This window comes from Rhinoderma darwinii, chromosome 4, assembly GCF_050947455.1.
Source record: "Rhinoderma darwinii isolate aRhiDar2 chromosome 4, aRhiDar2.hap1, whole genome shotgun sequence".
Classification (NCBI taxonomy): Eukaryota; Metazoa; Chordata; class Amphibia; order Anura; family Rhinodermatidae; genus Rhinoderma; species Rhinoderma darwinii.
Window position 1 is genome coordinate 353482263 of NC_134690.1, and position 20883 is coordinate 353503145.

General features: G+C 41.9%; 1 protein-coding gene across 2 annotated transcripts in view; it reads left to right on the plus strand.

Moving 5' to 3' along the window:
* The window catches only part of KIZ (kizuna centrosomal protein), a 126773-nt gene that overhangs the window by 48226 nt on the left and 57664 nt on the right, over nucleotides 1–20883 (plus strand). The window contains exons 8-9 of one of the 2 annotated variants that reach the window (XM_075862978.1): nucleotides 19109–19138; nucleotides 20567–20702. In XM_075862978.1, coding sequence (XP_075719093.1) covers nucleotides 19109–19138; nucleotides 20567–20702 — 166 coding nt within the window. The remainder of the gene's footprint in view (nucleotides 1–19108; nucleotides 19139–20566; nucleotides 20703–20883) is intronic. The other variant, XM_075862979.1, reaches the window with a different exon arrangement.

Here is a 20883-nt window from a genome sequence, read left to right on the forward strand (position 1 = left end):
ATAGATCAAATATATATAGAAGCTGCAGCAGCATGGAAGACATCATACAGCAATAATGAGCAGTGTAGCTAAGAATCCAACACTAGGTCTCTCTCACTGCTCCCTCCTCATTCTCTTCCTTTCCCCCCCATAGACTTCTATTGGCAGCGTGTCTGTGTCTCTTTCTCTATCTGCTCCCTCCTCTCATGCTCTTCCTTCCCTCTCCTTAGACTTGTATTGGCAGTGTGTCTCTTTCTCTCTCTGCTCTCTCCTCCTGCTCCCAATTCCCGCTCCACAGACTTCTAATAGCAGCGTTTCTGTGTCTCCCTCTTCTCCTTCTCCCTCCTCCTGCTCCCCCTCCCTTCTCCATAAACTTGTAATGGCAGCGTGTCTGTGTCTTTCTCTCTTAGCTACCCCCTCTTGCTCCCCCTCCTCTCTACATATACTTGTATTGGCAGGCCGTGAAGAGACAAACCCCCACCTTCTGCAGTCCCTCAATTCTGCTTTGTAACGAGGAATGGATTTTGCTTGACAACAGGGGGTGGACAGCAGATTACAGGAAGGGAGCCACCTAGTAACTGTAACTTCACACAAAATTTGCATGGCTAAAACAACTAAATTGAACCCCTTCGGGGCGAAGCCATTTTTTTATTTTCCATTTTTTATTTTTTACTCCCCGCCTTCCAAGAGCCATACATTTTTATTTTTTTTCGTCATTAGAGTGGTGGGAATTTTTATTTTTTCGGGATGAGTTGTCATTTTCTATTGGTAGCATTTAAAGTACCATATAATATACTGGGAAACTGAAAAAAAATATTCTTTGTGGGCTGAAATTTGAAAAAGACTGTGATTCCTTCATAGTTTTTTGGGTTTCATTTTTACGGCTTTTACCATGCGGTAAAAATGACAACTTAATTTTATTCTGTGGCTCAATACGATTACGGTGATACAAAATTTATATAGTTTATTTATATATATATATATATATATAATATATTTTACTACTTTTTTTAAAAGAAAAATAGTTTTGTGTCACCACATTCTGAGAGGAATTGAGCGTGGAATGAGTGGTGTGAGGGCTTATTTTTTGCGAGACGAGCTGTGGTTTTTATTGGTAGCATTTTTTGGTACATACAACTTTTTGATCACTTTTTATTAACATTTTTTTGAGAACTAAGTTCACCAAAAACAGCGATTTTGGCGTTTTTAAATGTTTTCTTTTTTACGGCATTAACAGTGTGCGGAAAATAAATCTATGTTGTAATAATTCAGGCTTTTACGGGCACAGCGATACCAGTTTTGTTTACTTTTTTAATTTTTGACATTACTTTAGGGGAAAAAGGGTGGTTAGTTTATTATTTTTTTCTCTACTAAAAACTTTATTTCACACGTTTTATTAGCCCCCCTAGGGGACTTGAACCAGTGATCGTCATTTTTAGTTAAGGCAGTCCTGGGGGCCTTCATTAGGCCCCTGGGCTGCCATGAAAATGATTGGCACGCCCCGATCACGTTGTGGGGGCCCTGATGATTTGTCTGAGGGGGCCATCCCCTCTTTTTAACGTCTCAGATGCTGCGGTCGCGATTGACCGCATCATTTGAGGGGTTAAACGGCGTGTGAGCGAAGGGGTTAACCATAAGTAAATTACAAAGTTGATATATATATATATATATATCAAGTATGCTATTAGATTAGCATAAGTTGTTTTAACGTTAGTGTTCATTTAAGGTTAAGTTCTGTCATGGCGGAAATATGACATGCGGTGTTACATATGGATTTTGCTATGGACCTTAAAAACAAAGGGTAAAATCTGCTGCAAATTTGTGACATAATAGTTCTGCTGCACATCTAAAAATCCACAGCATACCCTCAAATCTGTAACTAATTATATCACCAGGCGTTAGGCCCCATGCAGACGAACGTGCTTTTGCGGCCGCAATTCCACCGAAAATCCACGGGAGAATTGCGGCCCCATTCATTCCTATGGGGCCATGCACACGACCGTGGTTTTCAATGTGCACAGCCCGCGATTTGCGTGCGGCTCGCGGCTGTCACTCCGTGGCCGGCCGACCCGGAAATCACGGCTGTGCACATGACTACGGTCGTGTGCATGAGGCCTTAAAGGGGTTGTCCAGGGAAAAAAAAATAATCTAAAAACTGTCCGCCAGCCTTGGTTTGCCTTCCCTAATATCCCCTATTAACCTCCTGACCAGTTTCAGTTTGATCTAAATTGTCACTTCTGCTGTTTCTTTGTTTACATCCCTTGCTTCTGGTCCTGGCTGTTTCCTGTCTTGTAACCCACCATACCCATGATCCCTTGCTGAGGAGACAGCTTACATCCCCCTTCCTCCAAAGCATCTCCGCTATTTGCATACTGCCACGCCCCTCTATGTTCACAGGGTCATTCCCTGCTCTAATTACAGGCAATCACTCCCTGCACTGTCCTAAACAGTCACTAATCATCATTATCCTTTGTGCCGCCATCTATCCCTGATCTAATTACAGGCACCCATCTCCCTCCCCCACCCCTTTCACTGACTGATAAATGTAATTCTGCCCAGTCCACCTATTTCAGACATCTTGTTACACACAATCCAGTATAAACGGAGATAGGCACATCCCTTTTATTCTTACATGAATAGTTTGTGTTGAGCAAAGTATAATGTAGTGCTGTGATTTATAGAGAAATAAGTCCAACAGATAGATGAAAACAGTTTGAACACTTTATTCAATTAACAAATTTTGTTGCAGACATTAATTAGGCTAATAGATTTTTAAAAAAAAGGCCTTTAGCGATAGGAGGACAATAGAGGAGGAGGAGGGAGCGTGGAGGACAAGATAAAAGGAGGAGGGGGCGTGTTAGGGAAGAGACAAGATGGCCAGGCAGTGCGGGAACTATGAGTGTGAAGAGGGCTGAGGAGGCGTGGACGACGAGATAGAATGAGAGGGGTGTACTAAGATTGATGACGCTCCTTGTCTTTGCTCAGCCAGCACTTCCTGCTGTGTAAAGACACGGCGCGTTATCAACTACATCTACAGGCGGCGGGACCAGAGGAGGCGGAGCTCTGAAGTGCTCATGAAACATCCGCCTGGCCCACTGCCTGTAAATGTAGTTGATGACGCGCTGTGCATTTCTCAGCCGGAAGTGCTGGCTGATCAAAAACACGGTACCTCACAGGAAATGAAAAATTTACCCTGGGTGCGGTCACATGACGGCAGATCGGAACACGGTAATGCTGGCACAGGTAAGCAGACACTATATTAGAAATGTTATTAAATATGACAAATTAAGTTAAAACTGAATAAAATCAATTCCCGGACAACCCCTTTAATGTAATTTTTAAAATCTCATTTACATATATCGTACTGCCACAAACATATCTTAACGTGGACTAAATGTAAAAAATAATTTGTGTAATTAATTTTTCACTTTTTGCTTAAAGCGCAGTCAAGGGAACAGAAGACATATCTTATGTCAGAGTTTTTCTTTTAGGGTGTGTTCACATCAACGTTGGGGTTCCGTTTATGGGTACCGTCAGACCTTTCTGTCGGAGGAACCCATCATCGAAATGCAAACGGAAACCATACCTTCTATTTGCATTACCATTGATTTCAGGAAACAACAGCGTAGTTCCTTACGGAACGGACACAAACGGCAACCATTTGCAAAGGAAGCATTACCATTGAAATCAATGGTAATGCAAACGGAAGCTATGGTTTCCGTTTGCCTTTCCGTCGATGGGCTACTCTGACGGAAAGGTCAAGCGGAACCCATCAACGGAAACCGAACGCTGATGTGAATAGGTCTTAATGAATTTAAATATTGTATCAATAATGTCATTTTGTTATTCTTCCATTATTTTGTTAAGTTGTGGTATCATTATAAATATTTAAAGTACAAAATCATAATTTCTTTAACATTAAGTAATGTTACATTGCTATCGGCTTAGTTTCATGCACTCTGTACATATTTTCTTTATTTGTCATTGTCAGATAATCATATACATGAACGTTGTAGTGAGTAGATTGTAAAGGATTATACATAATTCATTAATGTCAGGCTCAGGAGTAATAATAGAATGATACAAATGAATGCAATGCAGAAACAGCGCTAAAACAATTACGGAATGAAGAAGTCTTTCCTTGCTCTTAGTTATACTGTATGTACAATTGTCATGGATATTATGCAACCTCATTCAAGGTTCCTTAGTTTTGTCTTATAACTTTTCAGATCAAATATTTATTATTTCATTGTTTTGCAGAAATAATGTATTAACCAGTTGATCCATTCCTACCTTTATGTGTCTGCATTAATCATTATGAAGTGCATTTTGGTCTGAATATAAAGTGGAAGAACACAATTTAAAAGAATACGTTATTGATGATAGAAAATATTTTCTATAACCCTACTTGCTAAGCAGTGGCCAGATGTAGGGGGTGCCGCAGCCTTCATGTGACTTTCTGTATTCATTGCCACCAGAACATTTACTCCCAGTGCCGGAGACGGGGATAGTGCCACTGGTCCACAGTTTACTATGCCAGTTTGAGGGGTCAGAGGAAAGGATCTGCTGGCATTTTTTTTTTTTTTGCCTTTTCGGTGGATATATCCCAAAACAGTAGGAAGAGATTGGGTATGGCAACACATCTATTAAAAAGTGTACATGGTAGTGTAAATATCTTGGACATTGCATTTACACCATATGTGGGTTTTTTGTTGTAACATACTCTAAAGCACAGTGGGGATGCCACACCGAATATTCAGTAAAGGTGTAATGGTATTTAGACTTTATTCTTTTTTTTTTGTTTTGTTTTTTTTTCATTTTGTAATTGTACTTCATCACTATTGTCATTTGTGTGTCATAAGGAAGTTTTAGGCTGTGTTCACACTGAGTTTTTTGCAGGAGGAAAATTCCTCCTGCAAAAACTGCTCCAGACGTTTTTTTGCACATTTGTTTGACAAAAACTCGTCAAAACACTCGTCAAGGTGTTTTTTTTACCCTTTCTGACTGATTGCAATGGGGAAACCGCCTAAAAATAGGTCATGTCACTTCTTTTTACCGCGACGCGTTTTTTTTACTCACAGTAAAAAAACTCGTCCACCTCCCATTGAAATCAATAGGAGGCGGCATTTTCGGGCGTTTTTGACGAGTTTTGCGGAGCGGTTTCCGCGCCAAAAAAACTTGTAAAAAAACTCTGTGTGAACAGGGCCTTTGAGCTGTTTAATAGCTGTAATATATCTTATCAGGGTGTTTTTGAGATGTCACTTAGTTAAGGAAGGGACTGTTGTGGCTTGCCTGGCAAAATCATCTGGCAAGTCTATTTTGATTTCCACCATTTAAAGCCATGATAAGTCACTCCTGGTGAAAACACGAGGTTAATAAAAATTACTAACAGCACAAGGGATTAAAGGGAGTGTGTGGTTTAGAAAATCCATTTTCAAATACTCTATTAGGGAATTTTGTTGGTATAATGGATGCCTCCGTTGAGGACCATAATCTATTAGCCAGAGCAGACAGTGGCTACAAAGGGTGTCTATGACTTTCGAGGACCTGGCATGTCCCTGCAATACATGGATAGCCCATGGATTTCAATGGGCACTGTGTAATCCTTAATTTATCCTGTGGAAGCGCTGTGGGGAAACTGAATACTTGATTCTAGGTTCTTACAGATTTTACAGCTGATTTATGGGGGTCCCAGCAGAGGGACCCTTGTGATCAGCTTATTGGTGTGGTAACCTTCTAACAAAAAGGGATTGTACAAAGCTGAAAACACCTTTTACCTATATATTTTTGTTTCTGACCGATGTTACGCGAATGGTGTATAAGGAGCAAATTCATTTCCCTTTATGTGACAGTAGAGCTGTTGAGGACTGTACAAGTAAATGGACTTTCTAATATTTACTTAGTATCTACCCATAATGATCTATTATCTGGTCAATGTATTGGAGATAATCTGAATTATCCTGTTATAGTTAACAATATTGATGAGTGCACGTAGAGAAAATATGGATCTATATTGGCGCTGCTGCGTGGTGAGGACAGGATAAATCCAGAAGCCGGGTGAACGTAAAAGTATTTATTGCTATGCAACGCGTTTCAACGCCGAACTGGCGTTTTCGTCAGGCATGGTGAACACAGAAAAAAAGAGACATGTATATATACACACAGACGAGGTCATCTGATTGGAGCCAGTTCAGACTGGGCAATTAGGCAAAAAAAACGCCAAAAACTCAAGCAGGTCAGAGTTCAAGCGGTACAGTCCATTGCAATGACATTTCATAGTATTTAAACAATAAAACACAATAAAAACCATAAGAAAGGTAAAAGGCGAGTTGTCACTGTAGGGAACTCTTATTTTGTTCATAAATAAAAAATGTCGGGGGATTGGATAAAAACATTGTGTGTGAGGGACGGCAATATTTTGTTATTGAATGGTAAACTGATGATATCAGAAGGGAACAAGTGGTGAACAAGTAGTGGATGATTTGTTTTTAGTTGGTTTATTTATTTCAAGCGTGGGACGTTTGTGTAACTGAGATATGAGAGGTTACGTGTGCAGGTTGGATTTGTTACTGGTTGTCAAGGAGACCACCTACGCTACGGTGGCCGACGTGGTCCAAAGCAAGATGGAACGCACGGTGAACCGCAAAACGCCAGAGGACGCCGGTCTATGCAGCAGGAACAGTGGGAGAGGAAAAGGAGAATGTGTTGCCGAGAAGGAATAGGTAGATATAAAATTGAATGTGAGTAATGGGACTAAAATTAAAATTTAATGTTTTCATTGACGCAGTGTTACATACGGTAGTTTGTTTCTATGTTTGTTTTTTATCACTATTTTTTATTTAAATTGGTTTACGTCTCTTAGAGCAAATGGAGTGTTAGGGGGGTGAAGGTGGCATCGATGAATGTTGCTGGGGCAATGCCTAATTAAAAAGGTTGGTTTATTGTCTTAGATGAAGAGTGCATAACATTTGTATTAACTCTTAGAGTTACTGCGAGGGGAAGGAGCCCTAACAGAGATAGTTGGTGCATTAGGGTTCGGACATGAAACCGCAGATGCACAAAAGGGGGGGGGGGTGGTTGTTGATGGGAAATACGGCAGCAATTGTGTCAACCGGGTACCGTGGTTACATATTTGGGCTGTTACACTGTACTGTATCTTTCGACCAAAAGAAAATTAGACATAGACCTAGAGGACGGAGAGGAGGCAGAAAACAGACCAAACCAACATCCATCACTCAACAAAAAGACGAATCTGGTCCAACAGTAAAATTGTTCAACTTATCACTACACATCTTAAACAGTTCTGAACACAGCCTTTTGAATAGGGGCCTCTCTTTCTGCCCCACGGCATCAACTGACAGTTTTGAACTTTTTATGGACTTCAACAGGTTCATAAGAAAACTCACACTCACCAGACACTTCGCTATGACCAAATACACCACCAAACCAGGCCCAACCATTGAATTACCTGTAGATTCTCCCACACCCTTGGCCATCCCAGTGGAAGTCCACCCCAAATCTAATTTTTACCCGACCCACCACCAGGGCCCAATGATTGAAACATTCTCGTCCCTGGTTAGTAACGAATTTAGAACACTAGAACTTCCATCTCATTATATTGACAACTTAACTAACCACGAAAGAAGAGCTATGAAAAATCTCCAAAAGAATCAAGAAATCATAATTCGCCCAGCTGACAAAGGGGGGGGCATAGTTATCCAGGACCGACACAAGTACTTTGATGAGACCACGAGGATCCTAAGCGACATTACGTTCTACAGAAAACTCACCACCAACCCATTATCCCTTTATACACAAGAATATAAAGACCTAATTGAGTCAGCTGCCAAATCAGGACTGATAAATAAAAAAGAGAAACGTTTTCTAACTGTCCCCTTCCCGAACATGCCCTTCATTTACCACCTGCCAAAAATCCACAAATCACTAATCGATCCGCCCGGACGCCCCATCATCTCGGGAATAGACTCCCTCACAAGCAACCTTTCACACTTCATTGACCTTCATCTCCAACCACTTGTCCTGACCTTACCATCCCACCTCAGAGATTCCACACAACTAATTAGAGATTTAAATGACCTAAATTTTGACCCTTCAACATCCCCAATCAGCTTTTTAACAGCAGACGTAACTACACTGTATAGTAACATTCCCCATAACAAAGGCATAGAAGTAGCCCATTCTTTCCTCTCATCCACCAACACAATCCCCGAATCCCAGATAGATTTTCTAACCAACTGCATCGATTTCATCCTCAAACACAACATCTTCAGCTTCAATAATAGCTTTTACCACCAGATCAAAGGATGTGCTATGGGCACCCGTTTTGCACCCTCCTACGCCAATCTCTACATGGGATCCTTCGAAAAAACACACATCCACGGTGAACACCCCTATAAAAACAACATATTGCTATACAAACGGTACATCGACGACCTGTTTATAGTATGGAAAGGCACTGAAGAGGAAGCCGCTCGCTTCATTGGAACCCTAAACAACAACAACTACGACCTATCATTTACACACACTTTTTCCCCCACCTCCATAGATTTTCTGGATCTCACCATCAATTACGACAACGATAACAACAAATTCACGACAAATACACACTTTAAATTAGTAGACGTTAATAGTTATATCGATTTTAGAAGCGCCCACTACCGCCCCTGGCTTAAGAACATCCCTTTTGGTCAATTCAGGAGAATAAGGAAGAACTGCAGCACAGATAAGGACTTCAACAAAGAATGCGCAATCTTAGAAAAAAGATTCAAAGATAAATATTTTCCAATAAACCTTATAAAAGGCGCAAGATCAAAAGCCTCTGAACTCACACAAAAGTCCTGCTTAAATCCCCCCATAGTGAAACCCAAGTCTGGCCCTAGCAACTCCAATATCAACTTCATCACCACCTACAATAGAGGCAACAAAATGATTAGGAACATTCTCTCCAAACATTGGCACATCCTAAAAAATGATCCGCACTTAAAAGACACATTATCAGACAAACCTAACATCACATTCAGACGTTCCCTAACCCTCAAAAATATACTTGCTCCCAGCAGAACAAAGAAACATTTGACAACACATACAAACTTTCTTTCTAACCTCAAAGGCTCCTTTAAATGTGGACACTCACGCTGCCTTTGCTGTAACACCATAAGCCACAAAAAATACAACTACACTTCCACTGTCACCAACGAGACATTCACAATTCAAACACTCCTTAACTGTGGCAGCTCATATGTCATTTACCTTTTAGAATGCCCGTGCCAACTACAGTACATTGGTAGAACCACCCAATGCCTAAGAACCCGAGTCAATAATCACCGTTTCAATATTAACACTGGGTATCTCAAACACAGTGTATCCCGTCATTTCTCTCAGACACACGAATGCCAATCCAATAAAATTACAATAACACCCATTGAATACATTCACCCCGACGTCCCAAACAGATTTAACAAATTAAAACAAAGAGAAAACTTCTGGATTTTTAAAATGAACACACTATACCCATTTGGTCTAAACGACATCACAGAGTCATCTCTAGACTAACTATCAAACATCCCTAGACAAACATCGGAAAACCTATGGATCCCACCAGCCCCTCTCCAAAGATACAGTACAGTGTAACAGCCCAAATATGTAACCACGGGACCCGGTTGACACAATTGCTGCCGTATTTCCCATCAACAACCACCCCCCCCCCCTTTTGTGCATCTGCGGTTTCATGTCCGAACCCTAATGCACCAACTATCTCTGTTAGGGCTCCTTCCCCTCGCAGTAACTCTTAAGAGTTAATACAAATGTTATGCACTCTTCATCTAAGACAATAAACCAACCTTTTTAATTAGGCATTGCCCCAGCAACATTCATCGATGCCACCTTCACCCCCCTAACACTCCATTTGCTCTAAGAGACGTAAACCAATTTAAATAAAAAATAGTGATAAAAAACAAACATAGAAACAAACTACCGTATGTAACACTGCGTCAATGAAAACATTAAATTTAAATTTTAGTCCCATTACTCACATTCAATTTTATATCTACCTATTCCTTCTCGGCAACACATTCTCCTTTTCCTCTCCCACTGTTCCTGCTGCATAGACCGGCGTCCTCTGGCGTTTTGCGGTTCACTGTGCGTTCCATCTTGCTTTGGACCACGTCGGCCACCGTAGCGTAGGTGGTCTCCTTGACAACCAGTAACAAATCCAACCTGCACACGTAACCTCTCATATCTCAGTTACACAAACGTCCCACGCTTGAAATAAATAAACCAACTAAAAACAAATCATCCACTACTTGTTCACCACTTGTTCCCTTCTGATATCATCAGTTAACCATTCAATAACAAAATATTGCCGTCCCTCACACACAATGTTTTTATCCAATCCCCCGACATTTTTTATTTATGAACAAAATAAGAGTTCCCTACAGTGACAACTCGCCTTTTACCTTTCTTATGGTTTTTATTGTGTTTTATTGTTTAAATACTATGAAATGTCATTGCAATGGACTGTACCGCTTGAACTCTGACCTGCTTGAGTTTTTGGCGGTTTTTTTGCCTTATTGCCCAGTCTGAACTGGCTCCAATCAGATGACCTCGTCTGTGTGTATATATACATGTCTCTTTTTTCTGTGTTCACCATGCCTGACGAAAACGCCAGTTCGGCGTTGAAACGCGTTGCATAGCAATAAATACTTTTACGTTCACCCGGCTTCTGGATTTATCCTGTCCTCACCACGCAGCAGCGCCAATATAGATCCATATTTTCTCTACGTGCACTCATCATACCCAAGCGGTCACCTCGGTAACCGGCCCGGATCTGGCAGCAGCTATTTCGTGGACTCCTTCATTCAACTTTCATAACCTCACGGTGAGCATATATTATTTTTATTTCTCACCTCCACCTTCTTTGATCCACACCAAGTGGCGCCGTGGTTTCTTGCCCTTTCTCTAGTTAACAATATTGGGACAGATATTCTTACAACTTGTTCATATGCAAAAGAACAATGTTGATGCACAAGACCCACTGTTTTCTAAGGTGATATTCTGCATCACATAATGTAAAATCAGATTGTATTGTGCTTCTTTTTTTTTTAACCGTTCATTATGTAACCTAAACGTTTGGAAGACTTGTCTTGTTTTATTCTGTTTACCAGACATGATAAAAGTGTGGTATGGATTTAAATATATGCATGACCTTTGTGTACTGCACTCTAAGGCCGGATTCACACGAGCGTGTTCAGTCCGTGATATACTGTCCGCAGGTCGGCCCCATTTCCCGGACTGAGCACACTGCAGGGAGCTGGGCTCCTAGCATCATCGTTATCTATGGCGCTAGGAGTCACAGCCTCTCTGCGGAACTACTGTCCCGTACTGAAAACATGTTTTCAGTACGTGACAGTTTTCCCGCAGCGAGGCAGCGACTTCTAGCGTCATAGATAACGATGATGCTAGGAACCCAGCTCCCTGCAGTGGAAACAATAGACCCCTAATAGGGCTATTCACACGACCGATTTTTTGAAGGCCCGGGAAAACCGGCCGTCAAAAAATGGGACATGCCCTATTTTTGGCCGTTGTCCCGGCCGCCCGGCTCCCATAGAAGTCTATGGGGCCAGGTAGTACACAGCCTTCACTTGAATGTGCTCCAAGTGACGGCCGTGTCTTTCGTCGCTTGCTCTCTCTCCTTCTCCTCCTCACAGTGCAAAGTGCATGTTAGGAGGAAGAGGAGGAGGGTATGTTTTTTGCTCCATGTAGGAGCTTCGGCAACGCTGTGGCCGGGGATTGGGGATTCCTCTCCAGCAGAAGTCCCTGACTTCAGTGTGCCCATATATGGACACAGTGACATCAGCGACTTCTGAAGCGGAATCCTCGGCGATGTGGCCGGGGATTCCGCTCCAGGAGAAGTCCCTCAGGCACTTCTGAAGTGGAATCCCAGATCCAGTGGCCGGTGTCTCTGCTCCAGGAGAAGTCCCTGACTTCACTGTCCATATATGGACATTGAAGTCAGGGACTTCTCCTGGAACGGTGGCGCTATCTACAGACAGGTAGGGGGGGTTCCATCTATGGGGGGGGTGTTGTGTAGAACTACCTGCAGGGGGCTGTGTGGCATAACCTATGGGGGGGCGGTTGTGTGGCAATACCTACAGGGGGCTGTGTGGCATTACCTACAGGGGGCTGTGTGGCATTACCTACAGGGGGCTGTGCGGCATTACCTACAGGGGGCTGTGTGGCATTACCTACAGGGGGCTGTGTACCACTACCTACAAGGGGCTGTGTGTCACTACCTACGGGGGGCTGTGTGTCACTACCTACGGGGGGCTGTGTGTCACTACCTACGGGGGGGCTGTGTGTCACTACCTACGGGGGGGCTGTGTGGCACAACCTACGGGGGGCTGTGTGGCACAACCTACGGGGGGCTGTGTGGCACAACCTACAAGGGGCTGTGTGGCACTACCTACAGGGAGCTGTGTGGCACTACCTACAGGGGGCTGTGTGGCACTACCTACAGGGGGGCTGTGACAGTATCTATAGAGGGAAGTGTGTGGCAAAAATGTACAAATGAAATTCATCCGATTTTTAAAACGGACAGGGAAAAAAAACGGATGCAAAATGGGTCAAGATCGTCCGTTAAAAACGGCAACACGGCCCGGAACGGATGCAAAACGGATACAAACCGGCCGGGAAAAACGGCCAATTTTATCGGCCGACACTTGGACCCTGTCGTGTGAATAAGGCCTAATACTATGATATAAGATTTTCAGTATGAATACAGGGGGGAGACTGTTTTTGGATCTTATCATATAGGGATGTGGTATAAAAGCAGATCTGGAGTATTAGAACTTTAGATACATTTTCTACATTGAGTATTTTCCTGACAAAAACTAGTATTTATTGTTCTATCTCATTTTCAAACCTCAGTGTAATATGGTATTTTTTTAGAAGGGTTTTTCTGGGCAAATATTTTTTTTACTTATACAATTATTTTTGTTGTGATCTACCTTCCTTGTTACGCCGACGGCCGACCCCGCATCTGACACAGAGGGGTTCCCCATGAGAAATCTCCTGTGAGGGGAGCTGTAGGCACTGTGGGCTATATGAAATGTAATCTCCCAGTACATGGCTGACGGAAGGTGTTTAGCCACAGCCACCATGGATTTTAATATGTCACGCTGTCTAAGTGTTCCACCCAATAAGATATACCTGACTTTGATAACCATACACTACAAGATTTTACGGAAGCCTCTTGATTATTCTACTTCAGTCATCTCCTATTTTTATTTGATGTAGACAGATGACAAAATAAATAATCCCAGTCTTTGTCCTGTAATTGTCTAATCACCTTATGAGCGTAGCTACAAGCCTGCAAGTAATAAAAGGGGTGATGGGGTCCCCGCCGCCAGGTCTCGTACCTCGCTTTGCGGCCTCTGACTTCTGCGGCTCACGGCTGCCGGATCCCTAGTGCACATGCACGCGCTCTGACTGCCTCTTAAAGGGCCAGTGTGCGTGAATTTCAAAGTTACCCAACCACCCCTGCTACTTCCCAGGGCTACTTAAAGAGGCTCTGTCACCAGATTTTGCAACCCCTATCTGCTATTGCAGCAGATAGGCGCTGCAATGTAGATTACAGTAACGTTTTTATTTTAAAAAAACGAGCATTTTTGGCCAAGTTATGACCATTTTTGTAGTTATGCAAATGAGGCTTGCAAAAGTCCAAGTGGGTGTGTTTAAAAGTAAAAGTCCAAGTGGGCGTGTATTATGTGCGTACATCGGGGCGTTTTTAATACTTTTACTAGCTGGGCGCTTTGAAGAGAAGTAACATCCTCTTCTCTTCAGAACGCCCAGCTTCTGACAGTGCAGATCTGTGACGTCACTCACAGGTCCTGCATCGTGACGGCCACATCGGCACCAGAGGCTACAGTTGATTCTGCAGCAGCATCAGCGTTTGCAGGTAAGATCGACTTACCTGCAAACGCTGATGCTGCTGCAGAATCAACTGTAGCCTCTGGTGCCGATGTGGCCGTCACGATGCAGGACCTGTGAGTGACGTCACAGATCTGCACTGTCACAAGCTGGGCGTTCTGAAGAGAAGAGGATGTTACTTCTCTTCAGAGCGCCCAGCTAGTAAAAGTAGTAAACACGCCCCGATGTACGCACCTAATACACGCCCACTTGGACTTTTACTTTTAAACACACCCACTTGGACTTGTGCAAGCCTCATTTGCATAACTACAAAAATGGTCATAACTTGGCCAAAAATGCTCGTTTTTTAAAAATAAAAACGTTACTGTAATCTACATTGCAGCGCCTATCTGCTGCAATAGCAGATAGGGGTTGCAAAATCTGGTGACAGAGCCTCTTTAAGGCACCTTAACCATCTCCCAAGTGCCTCAGCAATGTTGTTACTACCCAGTGTTCGCCTGCAAAGGTTCCGTATCATGTTTCCTGTGTCCGTGACTAGTATTAATATTGGACACATATGAATGAAACATTTTGTTTACTTCCTTTCCTGCACAGCAGCTAATTTCATTGTCCGTGTTTTTATAAGGGAGCAGGTTTTACAGGTAAATTTATTTGTTAGAGTATAAAATGCTTTATTCAAGTATTGGTAAAGATTTTTAGGGTCTAGGGATTGGGTTTGAGGATGGACCCATGCCGGTCAGTGAATTTAATCTTTCACATCTGCCCAAACTTTATTTATTGGTTGTTCCCACTTTTTTTGTTAAGAATATAAGTATTCTCCATAGATGCTCAACAAACCATGATGCCCCGCTGGAAGTAAGCGTTTGACATCATCCCCAATATGTCATTGTAGTACCTATCAAACTAGCAACAGCATCCTTTAGAGTAGGCTAACCTGAATGTAAAATGTATTTATTTTTCACATGAGTGCCTCGTTTGCAGAGAAAATAATTTTATTCACTATATGCATATGAGCACTTTGGAGCAACGAGGGCATCACCGTTGCTCCAAATTGCTATGTCTTCTTTCCCCAGTCCAACCCCCTCTCTCTTCTTTAATTGATTGACAGGGTCAGGCAGTGCAATAGGCGAGTTCACGCCTGACCCCGTAGTCTCCTGAACGCGCGCGCTGCTCTGCTTCATAATCAATGCATGTTCAAATTTTGAGTGTCATAAACATTTGGCCATGACTTAGGAGCTTTGAATTTAGTAGCTTAAATAGTTTTTTTTTGTTTTTTTTAAAGGTAATTTTATTAAGACCTCATAGCAAATAGCGGTACAAATACAAAAGTACAAAAAATTGTTTGCATAGAGTTAGTACAATAGTACCAAGTGTATAAGGTCACTTATTAATAAAAAAAACACATGGATACATTCTATATCTATCTATATGTATGTATATATATATATATATATATATATATATATATATATATATATATTAGAAAGCAAAAACAGAACCTTAACTAACAGCCTTTTCTTATCAAGAGAAAATGTACAATAAAATCTCATGAGGACCAGTTAATGATGGAGTTTAGTGGAGGAATGGGGGACCAGCAAATTTCAGGCTCAAGCAACCTGAGCAATGTCAAATTAAGAGCTAGTATGAGGGTTGGGTTTCCAAGAGCTCCACACTTTCAAAAATTTATTAGGGCATCCACGTGCTTCATAAGTGAGTTTAAAAAGTGGCAAATAGAATTAACCAATGCAATCCATGCTGACAACGTAGGAACCTTTGGATGCTTCCAATGCAGGAGTATACTTTTTTTTTAGCATAGAACAATGGGAGTGTAATGAGAGATCTTACAGCGATAGTAGGTATAATCTCTTCTACCAATAATAAAAGACAAGTTCTGGGTTCAAGTATACGAGGGAGTCCTACTTTAAAGGAACAGTGTCATCACAAAAAAAAATTTCATATGTTCAAGATGTTAGTTCTTTATTAAAAACGTTTATATTTATTTGTGTGTTTGTGTTTTACTTTTTCTTATTTTTACACTTTTTCTTCCCTATGGGGGCTGCCATTTTTTGTTCCATTTCTGTGTGTGTCGATTAACGACACATACAGACATGGAATACGGCAGCCACAGTCCCATAGGGACTGCGAACGGCTCCCGTCCCATTCACTTGTGTGTACGGCGTCTGTGTGGGAACTGCGCATGCGCCGCTCCCACACAGTCCAATTTGAAATTGGCGCCGTCCGCCGCCATTTTCTTGTGGACCGGAAGTCGCGGCCGGACAGTAATATTACTACTTCCGGTCGCGGCTTCCAGACTTGTGCACTTGGACCAGCGGCAGCAGACGGAGCGGACGGGCCGGAGGGAGCCGCGGCGGCAGGAGCAGGTAAGAGATTTCAATGTATGTTCGTGTTTGTGTGTGTTTACTACTGTATGTAAACCTACTACACTGTGTGTTAGCTCAAAAAATGGCGACACACAGTGTAGGAGGTTACACCGTTCAAACCCCTCGTTTATCCCGGCACTAGCCAGGATAAAGGAGGGGGGGATGCTGAGAGCTCACTAGAGCGAGGGCTTTTTACTCAATTTTGCAGCAGAAAAGCTATGTGGTTGCTTTACCACATGCTTTTGGGAATGGCTCCATCTAGTGACCAGAAATGGTAAATACTATAAATTTGAATCCAATTGAATCCAATTTATAATATTTCCTGACTCGTGAAAAAAATAAAAAAAATTTGAACAATGTTTAATCACCCACACACTAAATGTTTAATTTAAAAAAAAAAAACATGTTTTTCTGGCAACACATTGCCTTTAAGCTCAAGAAATTCCATTACCTCAGCCCAGAAACTTTTAATAATTGGATGTTCCCAGAACCGATGTAGTGTAGGAAAGAGCCCTCAGCACATTGGCAACGTGGGCAGACAGGAGTAGGTATTCTAAATAATTTAAAAGGTGTGTAGTAAATTTGGTGGAAAAATGTTAATTGAATAAGTTGATTTCTTGTAGATATCAAGGGACCAGTTAAAGTGGATAGCATTTCTTTATGATCATCTGTAGATATGGAAGAAAGAGTCTGAGACTATCGGTCCAAGGCTCTATCAAGTTTATTAGAAGATACAGTTAACAATTGTCTGTAAAGTATTGATAATGGTTTAGCCAACGTCACCTGCGTCACACAATCCTCCACCAGGGATCTACATTGTCTGTGACATCTCACAAATTGCGACCAAAGAGCGTGTCTAAGCTGGAAGTAACAGAACCTGAGATGAGTCGAGATCTGGTGTTTGGATCTAGGCTATACAAAAGTAACTACTTTATCGTCTACCACCACATCCTCCAAAGTTAATATACTCAAGGTTGCCCACTCTCACTAGGGTAAGGAAGTCTTCGTAACTGTCGCAGAAGCGGGTTATGCCAAAGCGGTGACCTCGGTGACCAGTACACCAATTCTGAGTTAAAACGTAATAATGATCTCTGACAGACCTTCAGAGTAGTCTGCACTGGGACTGTAAGTGTGTGTCCCGGGGGAGGGGCTGTCTGTAAATAGAGTTCACCATGGCTTCATTGGAGCCGAGAAGTGAAGCTTCCAGCTCAGTACATTGAAGTGTCTGTGAGTAAACCACCACAAAACGATAACCAGTTGGCTAGCAAGGAAGTAAAGCTATAGATTCGGGAGGGCCAGCCCACCCTGTTCAGTGGGTGATTGTAGTGTGCCTAGGGCGATTGTAGGAGTACCCCCTGCCCAAATAAAAGATCGAAGATCTTTGTCAATATTGGAGTATAGTGATAATGGTAGCCATACTGGAGAATTGTGAAAAAGGTACAAATATTTATGTAGGGAGTTCATTTGAAACAAATTAATTCTGCCAGTAACTGAGAGGGACGTGTTTCCATCTATCAAACTCCATCATGGCACGCTGTATCAAAGGAGTGATATTATCAGGTAAAAAAAACTACAAATGTCAGAGCTAATCACTTTGCCTAGATAGGTAATTTTGTCCGCCCATTGCAGTGGGAAAGGAAGTGCAACTTCCCTAGGCAACATGTCTGCCACCATTACTAAAGATTTGGACCGATTCACACGAAGTCCAGAGAAGGACGTAAATAAATCGACCAGAGATAACATCGCCTGTAGAGATAGACTTGGATCGTTGAGGAATAGTAGCGTATCATCCACGTAGAGAGAGACATGCTACTCCCTTCCACCCATCTCAAAACCCTTTTATAGCAGGAGAGACTCTTATAGGTGGCACAATGGCTAATGCAAAAAGGGAAGGGGATAGTGGGCAACCTTGCCTAGTCCCTCGGGCTAGCTTAAATGAGGAGATATGACAATTGGTTTTAATACTTGATATAGGTTGGGAGTATAATAACTGTACCCATCAGATAAGTCTGGGTCCAAATTAATATTTGCCTAGTACAGACCACAGATAAGTCTACTCTACCGAGTCAAATGCTTTTTCAAGGTCTAAAGAAGCAACATTTCTGGAGTTACCCGACCCTACAGTAGATGTTATTTTAGTAAATAGCCTTCGAAGGTTAATATCTGTGGCCTTCCCTGGCATGAAGCCGGACTGGCCCGGGTGAATAAGTTGAGACGCATCACCAAAATTTCGGCTAATATTTTAATATCACAATTAAGTAGTGTAATAGGCTGGTATGAGCCACATTCTTTAGGATCTTTACGGGGCTTGTGGATCAGCACTATAAAAGCCTCTTTCATAGAAGGGGAAGGGTATTATTCCCATCAAATGATTGAGAAAGATTAAGTAAATGAGGGGCAAACCGTTCAACATCCTATTCGGAAAGGAGCGAATAGCCTCTGCAATCTACTCTAAAGTCAGATCAGCGTCCAGAAAATGTAACATCCTCTCTCTCCAAGGTGGGGAACATAATAGTGTCTAAGTATGCCTCCAAGTCAGGTGGATTATTTGGAACCTTAGAGGAGTGTAAATCGGAGTAAAATTTAGCAAAGACATCATTGATGGCTAGGGGGTTCGGTGTGGTAGCCTCTCTAGGTAAGTAAGCCAACAAAAGACCATTATCTCCCTGTTCAAAAACCCTCTGCTGGGAATATAAGGTTTTCTAGTAGTCTAAATAGTTGCATTGTGAAATGTATATGGTGGACATTTAATGGTATATGTCATTTAATATTATACCTGTTTTTTTTTATTTTCTTGGCAGAACAATTTGCCCGCCCAGTATTCTCATAAGGTTTGAGATGTTTTCTGCACATATTGATAGATATCGACCAGTGTTTTCCTTTGGCAACTCTTCCTTTCTGCCGCTTTTACTGCGCTTTCCCTTTCTATTTCCTTCCTTTTGTTTTTGTCACCGTTTCCTTTTTTATTTCCTACATTTTTATTTTCCCAATGTTTTTTCTTTCTTTCCCCTGCCTCTGCCTTACTTTTGCCTCGCTTTCCCTTCCACTCACTTCACCCTTTTGTGTTTTTTCTTCCTTTTTCTGTGCCTCCCTTTTCTATTCTATCCTCTCCCTTTTTATTATTATTCTATTCTCTTTAGGCCTTATTCACACGGAAGTGTCCGTTTCGCGCGCGCAGAAAAACGCTGCGTTTTGCGCGCGCAAAAGGTCCGTGTGTCATCGGCATATGGTGCGCAGTTTTCGCGCAGCCGGCATCATGACGTGGTGCTTTTCTGTTTTCATTCATTGTTTTTACTGCTGTTGCGCGAATCACACGCGGTACCCTGAAATGCTTCCGTGTGCCGAGCGCGATTTGCACGCACCCATTGACTTCAATGGTGCGTGCAGCGCGAAACACGGGCCAATATAGGACATGTCATGAGTTTCACGCAGCGCACATACGCTGCGTGAAATTCACTGACAGTCTGAACGGCCCCATTCACTAACATAGGTCTGTGCGACGCACGTGAAAATCACGCGCATAGCACGGACGTATAAGACGTTCGTGTGAATAAGGCCTTAGTTTTGTGTTCAATTTTCACTGTGTTTTTTTTTTTAATTTCTACTATTTTCACAATAATACTATGCACTGTGTTGTTAAAATTTGCAATGATAAACTAAAATAAATAAATTTTTAATCCAGTTGCACAGCCAAATGTAACATGCTTTGGCAAAAAAAATCATAGAGCGCCAAACACCAGGTTAACGCTTACCCCACGGCTACATATAAGCCGAGTTGTAGGTACGTGTTCAGTTATTTGATATTATTAGTACAAAACTGCTGCTTTTGTTTGGTAACGTTTTACTGAGACACTCAAAGGAGTGCGTAGAGTATGTGGCTGAAAACCCTTCACTGCATTGTTCTACTAAATATATAAGTGTTTGTTGCAAAGGTGAAACTTTATAAGCAAATTTGTTAATGTGTGAATGAGTTTACTTGGCTCAGATTACCAAGTGCACAGAAGCGCTACTCTTCCGGCAAATGTAGAATATAGACTGCCTTTTACAGCCTTGCGTAGAGTACTAAACCCTGAAAACCTTTACTAACAGAAGCTACAGGAGAGGCAGTAGACAATGACGACAACACAGTTATTTCTTTTTTTTTTTTCAACACCAAAACACGGAAAAATCAGATTTTTAATTTAGATGACTATTACATTGTTATACAAATACATAAGATAAGAGATCTTATTTTTAGTAAAAATGTATTTTTCTTACAGGACAATCTCCGCATCATTGCGAGAGCATCTGCTCGGCCATATATCTTTCTTGAAAGAACGTGGGATTTTGAAAGGCGGTGTTCCAGCAGGTTTTGCTAACGTATTGATGCTGCATGATGAAATGAAATCTCAGCAGGTAGGAGATGCCTATTTTGATAATCAATGTGCCTTGTTATTTTAACAAGTTGGATGTCTGCAACACTATTTGTGTAGAGGCAAGTCTTCCAGATTTAACTATTTTTTCCTACAGCAAGCTACCGCAAACAAATTGCCCCGGTGTCCGGACGTTTAAGATGAAATAGGACCGTTTCCAAAAA